General features: G+C 37.2%; 1 protein-coding gene across 1 annotated transcript in view; it reads left to right on the top strand.

The window, feature by feature from the left end:
• Positions 1-12,885, top strand: part of CCT6B (chaperonin containing TCP1 subunit 6B) — a 58,041-nt gene that overhangs the window by 10,136 nt on the left and 35,020 nt on the right. The window contains exons 5-10 of the mRNA XM_067021807.1: positions 5,981-6,077; positions 6,354-6,501; positions 8,512-8,645; positions 10,379-10,481; positions 11,811-11,883; positions 12,400-12,449. Coding sequence (XP_066877908.1) covers positions 5,981-6,077; positions 6,354-6,501; positions 8,512-8,645; positions 10,379-10,481; positions 11,811-11,883; positions 12,400-12,449 — 605 coding nt within the window. The remainder of the gene's footprint in view (positions 1-5,980; positions 6,078-6,353; positions 6,502-8,511; positions 8,646-10,378; positions 10,482-11,810; positions 11,884-12,399; positions 12,450-12,885) is intronic.

Here is a 12,885-nt window from a genome sequence, read left to right as displayed (position 1 = left end):
TTTCGATGCCTATTAGATGTCCATGTGGAGATGTTGCATAAGGATTTGAAGAGAGGTGTCAGGAGTTCAGGGTCGAGGTCTGGACTGGAAATATTTATTTGGGAGTCATCAGTGTGTGGATGACTTAAAACTATGAGAGTTTTAAATTTTTTTGGCTCTGCCGTGCAGCATGTGCGATCTTATTTCCCTGACCAGGGATTGAACCCATGCCCCCTGCACTGGGAGCACAGAGTCTTAACCGCTGGATTTCCAGGGAAGTCCCTATGAGAGTTAATAAGATCATCTGGGAAGTGATGTAGATAGAGAGAAGAGGAAGTATAAAGACTGGCTCTGAAAACTCCAATGTTTAGAAATTGAGAACATAGGGAGGACTGAGCAGAGAAGACTGAAAAGGGGTGGTCAGTGAGATAGGAAAGCCAAAGGAGAATAGTGTCCCAGAAGGTAAGAGAAGAAAGTGTTTCAAGAAGGAGAGAATAATCTGCTATGTCACATGCGGTTGACAATTTGATGAACAAGTTGTGAACTGAGAATTGACCATTAGATTTGGAGAACGTTTAGTTTTTTAGTGGCTTTAATGAAAGTTGATTCAATAAAGGGGTGAGTGTGAAAGTCAGATTGAAGGTGGGCTCAAGAGAGAATGGTTAGGGAAGAAGTGAGGATGCAAATGTAGACAACTCAGAGAAGTTTAGCTCTAAAAGGGAGCAGATAAGTGGGGCAGTAGCTAGAAGGGCATATGGGAATGGGGTTGAAGGAGAATTTTTTGTTTTAAAGATGGGAATTACTATGACAAGTTTGTTCCCTGATGAGGATGCTCCTGTAGGCAGGAACAGTTGATGTGAGGGAAGAGGGGACAGTTGCGGGAGCAGAGAGGGGAAATGGGATACAGTACACAAGCAGAGGGGTTAACCTTAGAGAAGAGCATGGGCAATTCATTCCTAGTCATTGGAGGTTCAGGTTCAAGTGCAGGTGGATTGGTAGAGGTAGTGATGGGACAGTGTTTTTATTTTCTCAAAGAAACAAGATCATTTGCTGAGAGTGAGAAGAAGGGGAAGAGTGAAGGAGACTTGAAGAGTGAAGAATATTGAACATATAGTTTGTTTTTTCTTCCTAAATAAAGTATCTTCACATTCAGTTAGGAGTTGGAGTAATCTAGTTAGATGAAAATTTTGAAAAATTCCCTATAACTATGCTTAACTATTTTAAAAATTATTTCATTACATGAATGTGTAACAAATATTGGTTATAAAAGATTCATAAGTAGAAATGCATTTCCTAATTGGGTATAAATTAATTTTTAAAAGTTATAAAAATATTTTCTCTTGAAAGATCACTTGGAAAATAGGAAAAGAGCGCCCCCGCCCCCGCCCAATTATCTCTATTCCTACCACCCAAGCATAACCCTACTCTTAGTTTTCTTCCATTTTTCCTTTTCAATGCCAAGGTGCATTTTAAAAATAATTAATTAATTATTAGTTTTTGGCTGCATTGGGTCTTCGTTGCTGTGTGCAGGATTTCTCTAGTTGTGGCAAGTACTCTTCGTTGCAGTGGGCGGGCTTCTCATTGCGGTGACTTCTCTTTTTGCGGAACACAGGCTCTAGGTGTGCAGGCTTCAGTAGTTGTGGCATGCAGGCTCAGTAGTTGTGGCTCTTGGGCTCTAGAGCACAGGTTCAGTAGTTGTGGCACACAGGCTTAGTTGCTCCACGGTACGTGGGATCTTTCTGGGCCAGGGATCAAACCCATGTTCTCTGCATTGGCATGCATATTCTTAACCACTGCTCCACCAGGGAAGTCCCCCAAGGTGCTTATTTTTTAAAAGAATAGTTATAATCGTGCTTTATATGTAATTTGTCATTCTCTGCTTATTAGCTACCCCTGTAAATATTTTTCCATGTTATTACATGGTTTTCATGACTAACACATAGTTGAGTCATTATCTGCTGAACAATGCCCTATTGTTGGACATTTAGGTTAACAATTTTTAGTTGTTCCATGTAATTATTTTGAAGAAATGTTCCTAAGAAACTCATTGTGTGCCTACCTTTCATTACTTGATCAGCTGTGTCACACGTTTGAGCCACATAATTTAAAGAATAATTCTGGGTTGACTTTTCATTGTGACTTCACAGTCACACTGTGTTAAAATAGGTTCTCTTTCCTAATTTTACTAATTATGTGTTAGGCTTAAAGTTGGTATAAGGAAACAGTGTGTAACAACTGCCCTGGCAGATATGTTACAACTTCAAGAGTATAGTTTTAATTTTATACCAAATTTTAGAGTGGATATTCAAAGTAAGAAACATTACATATTTTTAATAGGTTGATCAGAGGATTAGTTTTGGATCATGGTGCCCGTCATCTAGATATGAGGAAGCGAGTACAAGATGCATTTATCCTTACTTGTATCACTAGAATATGAAAAAACGTACATATGTCAGTTATCCTTTGTATCCTTTGAAATTGTTTTTTTCTAAAAGTGTTTTTTAATCCCTTTCTTACCTCCCAAATGTTTAGTATAAACTCTTTCTACCTTTCCCTCTTCCCCTACCTTGCCTTCACTAGCTTGTTTTTATTAATCTTTTAGAGAGGTGAGCTCTGGTTTCTTTATAAGACTGCAGAAGAGAAAGAGAAATTGGTAAAAGCTGAAAGAAAATTTATTGATGATAGAGTACAAAAAATAATAGACCTGGAAGACAAAGTCTGTGCTCAGTCCAATAAAGGATTTTTCATTAATCAAAAGGTGAGACAGAAAGTTTAGATTTTTACTGTTCATAAATGTTCTTCAGTGTTTTGCCAAGTGTGGTTTGTGGACCCCATTTCAGGGGGCCGGTGAGGTCAAAACTATTTTCATAATATTAATAATAATGGGACTTCCCTGGTGGCGCAGTGTTTGAGAGTCTGCCTGCCGATGCAGGGGACACGGGTTCGTGCCTTGGTCCGGGAAGATCCCACATGCTGCGGAGCGGCTGGGCCTGTGAGCCATGGCCGGTGAGCCTGCGCGTCCGGAGCCTGTGCTCCACAACGCGAGAGGCCACAACGGTGAGAGGCCCGCGTTCCGCAAAAAAAAAAAGGCTTTACATTGCGTTGACATCTGCAATGCTGATGCAAAAGCAATGATAGGTAAAACTGCTGGCACCTTAGCACAAATCAAAGCAGTAGCACCAAACTGTGCTAGTCATCGTATTCTTTATTGCCACATCACCCTGCACACAAAAAGGGCAGTTTCATTTAAAAATGTCTTGATGAAGTGGCAAAACTTAATAATTTTATTACATTTTGATCCTTAAATTTGCATCCTATGTTTTTTAAATTGAAGGATAGTTGGTTTACAATATTGTGTTAGTTTCAGGTGAAGTGATTTTTGCAGATTATACTCCATTATAGTTTATTACAAGATAATGGATATAATTCCCTGTGCTATACAGTATATCCTTTTTGTTTATCTATTTTATATGTAGTAGCTTATATCTGTCAATCCCATACCCTAATTTGTCCCTCCTCAACTTCCCTTTTCCCTTTGGTAACCACAAGTTTGTTTTCTATATCTGTGAGTCTGTCCCTGTTTTTCATATACATTCATTTGTATAATTTTTTAGATTCTACAATGTAAGTGATATCATACAGTATTTGTCTTTCTCTGACTTATTTCACTAAGCATAATATTCTCTAGGTTCATCCATGTTACTTCAAATGGCAGTATTTCATTCTTTTTTTAATGGCTGAGTCATATTCCATTGTATACACATACCACATCTTCTTTATCCATTCATCTATTCATGGGCACTTGGGTTGCTTCCATATCTTGGCTGTTGTAAATAGTGTTGCTGTGAACATTGGGTGCATGTATCTTTTCGACTTAGTGTTTTTGTTTTTTCTGGAAATACACCCAGGAATGGATGCATCCTTTTATAATTCTGTGTCACGAAATGTGAATTATGCACAAAATACTTCTGCTACATTTCAAAATAAGGGTCTTGAAGGAAAGCTCTTATGTAATTGAGTTGCAAGCTAAAGTAGCCACTTTTTTCATGGAATGCCATTTTTACTTGAAAGAATGACTGACAGAATGGTTATTTAGGCATAGGTATTTGATAGGTTTTTCTCAGAAATGAATGAAACAGTCTTGTCACTTTAAGGAAACAACAGGCAGTATGTGTTGGCAATGATAACATTTGAGCTTTCAGACAAAAATTAGAATTTTGGAAAACTTGTATCTGCCACTATGGGCTTGACAGCTTTCCAGTACTTAAAAGACTTTTCTGATAATATTAGTGATGATTAGCAAACGTGATATATTTTTAAAACTATTTATTTATTTTATTTACTTGGTTGTGCTGGGTGTTAGTTGCATCAGGCAGGCTCCTTAGTTGTGGCATGCAGTCTCCTTAGTTGTGGCATGCATGTGGGATCTAGTTCCCCTGCATTGGGAGCACCACCAATTGGGAGTCATAGCCACTGCACTACCAGGGAAGTCCCACAAATGTGATATTTTTTTATATTGTATAACCATGAAATATGTCAACATTTGGAAACTCTGCCTTAACTTAGTGAATATTTTCTATATGACTAAAAAATGCATGATTTAACAAAATCAGTAATCCATTCAAAGTGCAAGATAGACAAATGGATTTTAATGTGAGGGAGTATGAAAAGTTCATTGATGGGGTTTCATCTTCCACTTGGAAACTAACCTTGAAGAAACTATCACTTGTTGAATTTTGGTCAAAGAAGAATATCCACATTTATCTGAAAATGCTATTAAGATATTCCTCCCTTTTCCAATACATATCTGTGGAGGCCAGGTTTTCTTCATATACTTTAACCAAAACAACGTATCACAGCAAACTGAATGCAGAAACAGCTATCAGAATCCAGCTGTTTTCTATTGATAGAAATTTTAAAAAATTGCAAAAATGTAAAATAACACCACTACTCTCACAGTTTTTTTTTTTTTTTTTTCATTAAAAAAAATTGTTTTGGCTGCGTTGGGTCTTTGTTGCTTCGTGTGACTTTCTCTAGTTGTGGCGAGTGAGGACTACTCTTCGTTGTGGTGCATGGGCTTCTCATTGTGGTGGCTTATCTTGTTACAGGGCATGGGCTCTAGGCATGTGGGCTTCAGTAGTTGTGGTGCGCAGGCTTCAGTAGTTGTGGCTCGTGGGCTTAGTTGCTCCATGGCATGTGGGATCTTCCTGGACCAGGGATCGAACCCGTATACCCTGCATTGGCAGGTGGATTCTTAACCACTGCGCCACCAGGGAATGGTGTATTTTTTTGTTTAGGGATTTATAATAAGTTTTCATTAAAAATGTTATTTATGTTAACATAAATGAGTTTATGGTTATTTTTAATGGATTAATAAATATTTCAAAAATGTCCATTTTATTTTATAATATGATAAATATTATAGATACAGCTCACATAAATGAAAGCTCTTTGGGTTCTTAATAATTTTTAAGGTAGTGATGCAGTGCTGAGACCAAAAAGTTTGAGAACTACTGGCTTAAAACCTGCTTGTAACTTTTATGCTAATTTGATTATAGGGAATTGATCCATTTTCCTTAGATGCTCTTAAAAAACATGGCATAGTAGCTCTTCGTAGAGCAAAAACAAGAAATATGGAAAGGTAAGCTTGCAGATAGTTATGAATCCTAAATTTTTTGACGGATTAAATTGAAATTGTCCCATGTGTATTCCCTTTAGCTTTTACATAAGTGTTGTGGAGCAAAATAGTACCATACAAATTCCAAATTTTTTTTGTAGTTTCAGTAAATAATGGAACTATTAAAAATTAAGATTGTTAACCCCCCTCAGAACTTTTTTTCATCAGAACCTCAGAAGGTTTTCATCTTCTTAAAACAGATTTGAAAAACAATAGAATACAGTGAAAATGCAGTCTACTGTGTTAGATTATCTTTTCACCTTTAAGAAATTAGTCTTCGTGTTTTCCATAACCAAAGCTATGGTGACATATATGTACTTTCAGACTCTGTCTTGCTTGTGGTGGAATGGCTGTGAATTCTCTTGAAGACCTCAGTATAGATTGCTTGGGACATGCTGGTCTTGTACATGAGTATACATCAGTGAGTATTTCTGTGGGTAGTGGTTATGAAGTGAACAGTAAACTTTTTTTTTTTTTTAATACTAAGTGTTTTGAGAATCCATAGGATAGATTTTACAATTTACTTACCTAAGTGTTTGTTACGAGTTCAAATATATCTTAACTGCTTTTCACATATATTTAGTTATGCTTGATAAGAGAAATTCACGTGAAGATTGGGTTCTAATATTATAAACTAGGTCTTGACTTCATAATGACATTACATATTAAAGTTATATCTTCTTGTATTATCCTTTAGGATGAGGAAAAATACACTTTTATTGAGGACTGTGTTTACCCTCTCTCTGTCACCTTGTTGGTTAAAGGACCAAATAAGCATACTCTCACACAAATCAAGGTTGCGGTAAGGGATGGTCTTCATGCCATCAAAAGTGCCACTGAAGATGGTAAGCTCTTTTTTTTTTTTTTTTTTTTTTGTGGTACGCGAGCCTCTCACTGTTGTGGCCTCTCCCACCGTGGAGCACAGGCTCCGGACGCGCAGGCTCAGCGTCCACGGCTCACGGGCCCAGCTGCTCCACGGCACGTGGGATCTTCCCGGACCGGGGCACGAACCCGTGTCCCCTGCATTGGCAGGCTGACTCTCAACCACTGCGCCACCAGGGAAGCCCATGTGTATATATATTTTTGTAATGCCTTTATCGTTTTTGCTTTTAGAATAATGCTGGCCTCAGAAAGTATTCTTTCCTCTTTAATTTTCTGAAAGTGTTGAACTCTTATATAGAAATGGTGTTAGTTTTTCCTTAAATGTTTGGTGGAATTCACCAGTAAAGCTTTCTATACCTGGAGTTTTCTTCATGGGAAGATTTTAAACTACAAATTCAATCTCTGTATCTATATACAGGATCATTCAGGTTGTCTATTTTTCTTGAGTGAGCTTCAGTACTTTGTGTCTTTCAAGAAATTTTTCTACTTCATCTAAGTTAAGATCATACTGCCCATGAGCTAAATCTGGTTTGCTGCCTATTTTTGGTAAATAAAGTTATATTGGAACACAGTTACTCCCATTTGTTATGTATTGTCTGTGACTTTGTGTTATGCTAGCATAATTGGATAGTTGCAAAAGAGATGGTGTGGTCCACAGAGCCTAAAATATTTATTTTCTGGCCTTATGCAGAAAGTTTGCCAATCCCTGATCTTAGTTTTCAAATTTATTGGCATAAAATTGTTCATAATATTCCCCTATTATCCTTTAATATCTGTAGAATCTGTAGTGATAGATTCTACACCATTTTCATTTCTGACATCGGTTATTTTTATTTCATTGATTTCCACTCCGATCTTAACTGTCTTCTTTATTCTGCTTACGTTAAAATTCATTTGCTCTTCCTTTCCTAGTTTGATTAAGGTGGAGGCTGAGGTCATTGGTTTGAGACCTTTCTGTTTTTCTAGTATGGGTGTTTAGTGATATAAATTTCTCTTCAGGTACTGCTTTAGTAGTATCCCACACATTTTGGTATGTTCTGTTTTCACAGGAGAATGGGGTCAGGGAAGTTTTCAAAGCTACTGGTAATTTTCTGTTTCTTAAGTTGGGTGGTAGGTACATGGGTACATTTATTTGTGCATTTATTCTTATACATGTAAATATTGTATGTATTCAGTATTTAACAAGGAATTTTTAAAAAGTGTGAATGGGAGGTGAGGATGTAATTACCTTGTGGGTAGACAACTCTCTTGAGCAGTTATGTTGTACAGTGAAGCAGAGAAAGGGGGTAGTAATTTAAAAATGATGTGGAATAAAAGGAGAGATTCTTTTTGTGTTGTTTTGTTTTAAAAATGGGTGATTCCAAACCAAGTTTACTGATTCAAAGTTTACAAATTCAAAAACTTTATAGAGCCATACCAGCAGGTATAAGAGTCATATCCTGATGTGAAAATTGATGTATTTAACCAGAGCTTTTGCCTTAGAATAATAAGAATACCGAAATTTTTTTTTTTCTCTGAAAGTTTGGGTTCTGCTTCAGTACAGAAAGCAAATACTTCCTTGAGTCCTGAGAATTCCATACCAAAAACTATGGCCAAATTATGTTGGCCTAACATTTTTTTCAAATCAGATCTTATAATTAGTTACCTGCCACCATAAATTATAAATAACTACCTTTTAAATACAGTCATAAAGAAGGATGAAGGTGGAGGAAATGTCTACTCTGTAAACAATGAAATAAACTGTTTGTAGCCAGCTGTTGTCTGTACTATGTTAATTGTTTAATGGTGTATAACTTCAGGATGTTTCATAAAACATCTGAGTGATCGCTGAGCTGTGCAACTTATTTTATTTCTGTATATATTTAAATACATTTTAGAGGCAGACAAGATAATAGAACATGAATAGCTAGTTGCTTTTTTCTCTGTTTCTTCTGTGCAGTATGTTTTGCCAATCATTTTTTTCCCTCCAATAGGTTGTGTGGTTCCAGGAGCGGGTGCAGTTGAAGTGGCAATAGCTGAAGCTCTAGTTACATACAGGCACAGTATAAAAGGAAGAGCTCGTCTTGGAGTCCAAGCTTTTGCTGATGCTTTACTCATTATCCCTAAGGTAGAACTATCCTAATGGCCAAAGAACAACTGTTTAGACAAAAGTGTCTAATTAATTTTAAATTGCCCATATTATGTATAACAGTAGAGTAGAAAGATAGGTATTTGTATTTCCCTACACAGTTTTGTTTAAGATATTATATAGCTAAAGCAGGGAAGTTTTTAGGATAACAGCTCTGAATTCTTGTAGGAGTTTCATGAAATGGCTAAATTACCACTTTGCTTCCATCTCTGAGCTCCAAAAGTTGAAGTAACTCCAAAAATTTCCTTCAAAAATGGTTCATGATTAATCATAATGAAGAAGTGTAGAATATAAAATTTAATTAGATTTTGAGTAGACCTTTATTATGTTGGTGGTATCCAAAGTATTAGCACTTTAAATTATGGGAAGTGAGAACTTCAGGCTTGCATTTGTCATTGTCATTATAATTCCTAGAAAAGGAGATAAACCAGTTTTTTTCCATGTATCAACAGAAGGAGAGAACTACCATTTTTTTCCTTTGCCTTAATCTGATTGTGAACTACTTGGAAACACAGAGAACTCTTTCAAATATACTATTACCATGAATTAAAACATTACTAACAATGCTAGCAAAGTCTGTGATAATTGCTTTAAAATTATTAATAATATGTTGAATCTTTGTGAATTAGATATCCATTTTTTTCTTCCCCTGAAGAGGCAAAGTCAGTAACGATCCTATGGTTGACACATATTGGTAAATCTGGTAGACATTTGGTGGTACCTTTTCACTCATCAGCTGTTGGTTTAGGACCACTTGGAAATAAACCTCGCTTGGAGTGCAGGTATCTCCATCCCTGTTGCCACAGGTCATAACTCCTCATGTGAATGAGGGGCACAGATACAATGCAGATAGGTAGGTTTAGCAAGTACCCAGGAAAAACCAGAAAACATGTGGCTAGAGGGACCAAGCAAACAAGAATACCATTCTACTTCCTTCCATTTTTAAAAAAATCTTTTGCAAGGAGGTATTACCGGAGAGGGACCCCTTCGGGGACCCTTGTCTAACACTTGGAAATGAATTGTCCCAGGAGACACACATACTGATAAAGCAAAAGACTTGGGCGCTCGAGCAGAGAACAGCAGGGTAAAGGAACCCCGGAGAGCTGCTCTGCCTCGTGGCTTGCAGTCTCAGGTTTTATGGTGCTGGAGTTGCTTTCCAGGTTGTCTCTGGCCAATCATCTTGCTTGTGCCATATTTGGCCCGACTCAAGGCCCTTCCTGGTGGGCGTGCACATCTCTCAGTCAAGATGGCTTCCAGCATGCGGATTTCTGGGAGGTTGTCAGGGCATATTATGGGCTAGTGTCTCCTCCCTCTTTTTGGCCTCTCCCAAATTCTTCTGGTTGGTTGTGGAGGCACCTTGTCAGTTCCCTGTTCCTTATCGGGACCTCCTGTTGTAAGACAACTTATGCAAATGGTGGTTTCAGTCCGCAGTTCCCTAACAGGGAAATTAATGTAGCAGGGTGGGGTGGTGAAACTAGTCTTCGTCAGAATTTAGTGTGATGTACATAGGGAAAATGTTTAAATATAAAAGTTACTAGGTACATGAAATAATTTGATTTAGATTAAGAATGGAATTCTTCAAAAGGAGATGATTATTATGGATGTGTTTTCACAAGACTGGAGAGCAGTGCCTTATTTTTTATATGTGATATTCAAAAATATATATGAAGGAATTCCATACATATATTTATTATTATTTTTTATTCCTAAAGGTTCTTGCTCAGAATTCTGGTTATGACCTGCAGGAAACACTAGTAAAAGTTCAGGTTGAGCATTCAGAATCAAAACAACCTGTTGGAATAGATTTGAATACAGGTAAGAAAGTAAAGAAAAATCAGCTGCTTAATAAAAAAAGAGGTTCTACTACAGGGACCCAGAACTTAAGTAAGGGGGTGGAGGTTTGGATGACTTTTATATTTAAATTTTGGGTGCCTTTGTTTTACTTTTGAACTTCTTAAAAGCAAATATTCATTCACTAAGAAATAGTTATTGAATGCTTGTTATTTGACTCGGGATTCATGCAGAACAAAACAAAGACCCTTCCCTTATGAGCTTATGTTGTAGCAGGGAAAGATAGGCAGTAAATAATAACCTTAATAAATAAGTTCCTTTAACATTTTTAAAGGTAATAAATTCTGTGAAAAAAATAAAGGAACAGTGTAAGGATGATTGTGAATGCTAGCACAGGAGTGTGGGGAGGGGGTTTCAATGGGAAGAGGGTGGTCAGGATAGGCCTCACTGAGAATGTCTGTTGAACAAAATCAAAGAAAGTTAGCAAGTTCCACTTGGGAACTAGGGAAAGAATGTCCTAGGCAGAGGGAACAGCTAGTGGAAAAGCCACTGTCTGGTGTTTCTGAGGAGGAGGGAGATGAGAGAGGTAATAGAAGGTCAGATCACACAAGGGCGTGTGGGCCAGTGTATAGAGTTTGACTTTTTCTGTGGTGTAATAGGGAGCAATTTTGAACAGAGGTGTGACATGGTCTAAATCTGTTTAAAAGGATCACTTTTGCTACTCTGTGGAGAGGAGTCAGCTGAACAACTGGAAGGAATTGCTATTAACTGCATTGGAGAAGACTGTGGGTAGAACATGTTGTGGTGGCCGGAGGTCAGCATTGAGTTTTGGCAAAGTTAAGTTTGAAGTATCTGGAGACTTTAAAATAGACAGTTGGATGTACAAGTCTGAAGCTCAGGAAAGTGGTCTGGCTAGGAGATAAAAACCTGAGAGTCGTCAGAGTGTATATGCTTTAAATCTGGAAGATCGGATGAGATCATCCAGGGAGTGAGCGTAGAGAGAGAAGAATCCAGGACTGAGCCTTTGGGTACTCTAAGAGCTCAGGAGGAAGAGGAAGAACCAGCAAAGTAGACAGAAAAGGAGCCACTAGTGTAAAAGAAAAAAACCAGGCAAGTGTGATGTCTTACAAGACAAGTGAAGAAAGAGCAGTTGGGAGGGTGTGATCAGCTGTGTTAAGTGCTGCTGATAGATGAGGTCTGAGAATTGACCTTTGGATTTGACACCATGGAGGTCATTGGTGACCTTGATAATAGTAATTTTGGTGGTATATTAAATACTGTTAGAATATACAGCCAATATTAATAGAATATATCAAAATTGTAGTATTGAAATAGTTTGTTTTTCCTTTACAGGTGAGCCAATGGTAGCAGCAGATGCAGGAGTTTGGGATAATTATTGTGTGAAAAAACAACTTCTTCACTCTTGGTAAGTTTGTATTAATAAAAAGAAAGACTTTTAAGGACATAATTGATAACATTAAGATTTTTCTATTATTTTTGCCTGCTACAGTGGAAAATGGCTAATTGTATGAAAAGGCATGGTATCCAGTTATTAAGACTAGCTTCTGTCATTTTACAGTCCCTTTTAGATTTTAGTTCTATCAGTGTAAGTTATGGGAAATGTTAATCTTACTGTTTATTTGACGGAGAAGGGAAAGAAGGACATTTACTGAAATAGTACCACATGCATAGTGGGAAAAAGATCAAATGCTGTGCTAAAAATGAGCTCAGTTTTGCTGGAATATAAAATTAGGCTTCTGCTTTATCAGCAAATGAGTTGAAATTATAATGCAAGGGGTGATGTTTGTATTTATAATAGCTTTGTCTTATCTCACACCAACATCATTGCAGAACAAAGTGTCATTAGTAGCTGAAGATTTCTGGGGGGGAAAGATAAGAGTGGATTGGTAAGCTTTACTCACCCTGTCATCTTTTCCCTCAGCACAGTGATTGCCACCAACGTTCTCCTGGTTGATGAAATTATGCGAGCTGGTATGTCTTCTCTCAAAGGGTGATTGAGTTCAAAATAAACTCTTCTAGAAGCTGAGACTTAGCACATCTTACATCCAACTACCATTATAGAGCCTGAGCCATTCTTAATTTTTACACAATAAATGCAGTTTATATTTGGTGGTCTTATAAGTCTCAAAAGTATTTCATCAAGGTATAAAGAACACAAAAAATACTTTCACAGTAAATAATAGTAATGAAAATATTTTTCCCTTGAAGTTCTAACTCCCTACCCTTTATTGTATGTGTGATATTATGATATAATAAGAAATATATATTTGGCCTATTTTATTTTATTATTTTTGGCTATGTTGGGTCTTTGTTGCTGCTCGTGCACTTTCTCTAGTTGCGGCAAGCGGGGACTACTCATCGTTGCAGTGCACAGGCTTCTCATTGCAATGGCTTCTCTTATTGCAGA

This window comes from Kogia breviceps, chromosome 19 (genome assembly GCF_026419965.1).
Source record: "Kogia breviceps isolate mKogBre1 chromosome 19, mKogBre1 haplotype 1, whole genome shotgun sequence".
Classification (NCBI taxonomy): Eukaryota; Metazoa; Chordata; class Mammalia; order Artiodactyla; family Physeteridae; genus Kogia; species Kogia breviceps.
The sequence above is the reverse complement of the archived record's forward strand: the minus strand, read 5'-3'. Positions and strand labels throughout refer to the sequence as shown.